At 52.5% G+C, this 2,868-nt stretch overlaps 1 protein-coding gene and 1 long non-coding RNA gene across 2 annotated transcripts in view; one reads left to right on the top strand and one right to left on the bottom strand.

Moving 5' to 3' along the window:
* The window catches only part of LOC127751713 (uncharacterized), a 13,614-nt gene extending 12,002 nt beyond the window's left edge, over nt 1–1,612 (bottom strand). The window contains exons 1-2 of the long non-coding RNA XR_008012226.1: nt 1,359–1,612; nt 703–1,197 (exon numbers count right to left, since the gene is read on the bottom strand). This is a non-coding gene — a long non-coding RNA (uncharacterized LOC127751713). The remainder of the gene's footprint in view (nt 1–702; nt 1,198–1,358) is intronic.
* Nucleotides 1,014–2,868, top strand: LOC113212959 (uncharacterized). The gene is made up of 6 exons (XM_026431841.2): nt 1,014–1,162; nt 1,617–1,818; nt 1,900–2,050; nt 2,128–2,267; nt 2,349–2,534; nt 2,614–2,868. The coding sequence occupies exons 1-6, from the start codon at nt 1,115–1,117 to the stop codon at nt 2,793–2,795; spliced, it is 909 nt and encodes a 302-aa protein (XP_026287626.1). The 5' UTR covers nt 1,014–1,114; the 3' UTR covers nt 2,796–2,868.

Genomic DNA, 2,868 nt, shown 5'->3' with positions numbered 1-2,868 from the left:
CCCCCCCCCTCACTCGAGGTGGGCACTTTGCATTTCAGCGAGGCACGACCGCGACCGGCACCGGGAATCATCGGCGAGTCAGTCTTGCTCTGAAACAATAGTGGCCCCAAGCCGTGCCATCCGTGCCATGGGGCCGTACGACATCCTCCTCCTCGCCCGTGCATCCGCCCGGCGGGCAGCGCTAGGCGCCCGGCACAGCCAGCGAGGCTGTTGGGCTGCCTACCGAGCGGGCGCCCGTTCGAGTCGGGCCGCACTGCTACGCACGGGGCTAGGAGTGGAGTGAATGATACGGATTAGCTGAGTTAGAGGGTTCACATAGTAAGTCACGAAAATTTGGGGCGATTCTGACTCCCCTCTCCCCTATGTCACACGGCTAACCTAACATTCTGATGCTTTCGGGATAGGACCGTCACGCGGGCATAGACCCCCTCCGCCCTCTCAGATGCGTTACGTAATTTGACGAAGACCCCTGACTGCAGAACCGGATGTAGTTGAGTGCATGCACAAAAGTGTGTTTTCAGCCCCAGCAGGTTCCATGAGGGTCTCGGCAAGCGGAACTTCGACACGCCAGACGCGTACGGACGAATGGCTGCACCGGCCGTGGACTTGACCAGTCGGTGGGACTTTCGTCCGTTTGCGTCTCCGTGCTCCCTTCTCTCCTTCAAACACCATAAGTTGGTCTCTCACAAGGATGTCACTCACCTCGCCATCTCCGATTGAAGCGCCGGCAGTCGCACCAGCAGCCGGCGTCAGCTGATTGGGACAGGACAGGGCGTGTGCACGTGTGCCGCCGCCAGCTGCACCCACACGGTCATTGTTGCCCTCACCGCACGCATTGCACGTGCACAGGGCACGCCGCGCAATCTCTGCCCCACTCACAGTACAGGCGCGGGGCCCCCCGGCGAGCACGACAAGGACAACACACTGTGGACACGAGCCGGCAGCGTGCTACCCGCGCTGCTGCTGCCGCCGCCGCCGCCCCACCTCACCGCTCACCGCCACGCCCAGGCCCCGCTGACCGGACCGGCTCGGCGAGACCGACAGGCCGGCTGAGGTTGTCGTTGTCAGTCAGTGAGCGCCAACCCGTCCGCCAGAGCACTACCAGCACCGTCGTATGTCTCCCACACCGGAGACGTCTTCACCGCAGCTTCCAGAGCAACAAGTGAGTCATCGTCTTCCCTGTTCTCCACCGGCGAACTGCAACACAATTTCAGTCCAAACAGAGTTGTTCTGTGCGAAGTCATCCGCCTGGCGCCACCGGCTCCCGGCAAGTCAGAGGTGTCGTCTCAGGTTGCAAGAGTTGGGTGGCTCGCGTATGTTGCGGGGTTTGTGTTGCTAGTTTCCCTAGCTGTACCTACGGGATTCTACTGCCAAGGTCACGGTGCTCATTTGACGCGACGATGAATGCTGGGCTGTCCCCGGCGTGCACGCCCACCGCGCCGGGCTGGCCGGGCTGCACCGCATCAGCTGGCTGACCCTACCCAGTGCATGCGTTATCTCTGTTGGGTTGGGTGGGGAGGGGAGGGGGTGGCGACGCGATTACCTCATTTACTCTGAAAAGGATTATTATCTCTTGGTTCATTACATGACCCGCCTGTTCCCGCCGTGTTTTGCAGGTAAGCAGAATGCCAGCGGGTCGCACTAAGCTCCGCCTGGGCACATACATGTGTCCCAGCCACCCAGTAGAGTTGTATGAGCTCTTCATGAAGTATCTGGAAGAAGAACTTCCCTGTGAAGCAACTCTCATGTACGAGTCCAGAGGAGGTGGACCTCTGCCAGATCGCGAAGACCCCTTCACTGCAGACTCCCTTGACATAGGTAAGATTCACTGCATGTACATTCTATGTCAAGAGAAGTGCATACAACAGACAGATACTGAATGTTAAAGCGTATTTGCAGCTTTTGTGACACCTACTGCCTATGTCAAGCTCCAAGACTCGAAGAATCCCCATGTTGAACTCCTTCCAGTAGCAGCTGTTTTTCAACATCCACGCAACAAGGCTGGTGAACCTGGTTACTTCTCAGATATTATCATCCATGTTGACTACGAGTAAGGCTCAGCAAGAAACATCTAAAATAAATGAAATAATTTGGGAGACATGTCTAATAAAATGTTAAATATTTCAGGAAACATGTCAGTAAATTGTTGGATCTCAGAGGATGTAACTGGGCATACAGTAGTGAACATTCACTCAGTGGCAGTGCAGCTATCCTCAAAGCACTCAAGGAACAGGGAGAGAATGCTGCATTCTTTGGAAACATGATAAGTAAGCCACTACCCAAATCCACTGAAATTCGTTTTGTGGGCACATAGTTTCTTGTAATTTGTCTTCTTGTTATCTCTTTAGGATCAGGATCACATCTGAAATCTGTGCAAATGGTTTTGTCCAAGCAAGCTGAAGCAGCTGCAGTTGATGCAAACACACTCTCATATAACAAGAAGTACTTGCAAGATAAGGGTAAAGACATCATTGTGCTAGAGAGCTTTGGACCCTTACCACCATATCCAATTGTTGTCAACAGCCGTCTAAGTGGTAAGTGAGAAATACATCTTTGGTTGCAGTTTTCTATAAACTTCAAAGTAATGAAATACTATGAATATTTTATTTTTAGCCACTATGAAGGAGAAAATTACTCAAGCTCTCTTGAAGATGCACAACTGCAGACTGTGGGGTGAGAGACTAAGCAACTTCGGCATTTCAAAACTGGTCCCTAATAATGAAAATGTGTATGAAAAGGAACGAGAACTCCGATCTTCAATCCAAAACACCAGTGTCAGTGTCACCTATTACTAAGTCTTAATTAAGTTATATTTATATTTCCACTGGAAACTACTGCCTAGTCATGTCTCAATACATTTATAAGTGA

The sequence above is a fragment of the Frankliniella occidentalis genome, unplaced genomic scaffold (genome assembly GCF_000697945.3).
Source record: "Frankliniella occidentalis isolate FOCC.00 unplaced genomic scaffold, Focc_3.1 Scaffold763, whole genome shotgun sequence".
In the NCBI taxonomy this organism is placed as follows: domain Eukaryota; kingdom Metazoa; phylum Arthropoda; class Insecta; order Thysanoptera; family Thripidae; genus Frankliniella; species Frankliniella occidentalis.
This window is presented reverse-complemented; position numbering and strand designations above follow the sequence as displayed.

Coding starts and splice junctions, on each gene's coding strand:
- LOC113212959 (XM_026431841.2), top strand. CDS start 1,115: ATGTCTCCCACACCGGAGACGTCTTCACCGCAGCTTCCAGAGCAACAA. Junction 1,819..1,899: donor TGCAGACTCCCTTGACATAG/GTAAGATTCACT, acceptor GCGTATTTGCAG/CTTTTGTGACACCTACTGCC. Junction 2,268..2,348: donor ATTCTTTGGAAACATGATAA/GTAAGCCACTAC, acceptor TTATCTCTTTAG/GATCAGGATCACATCTGAAA.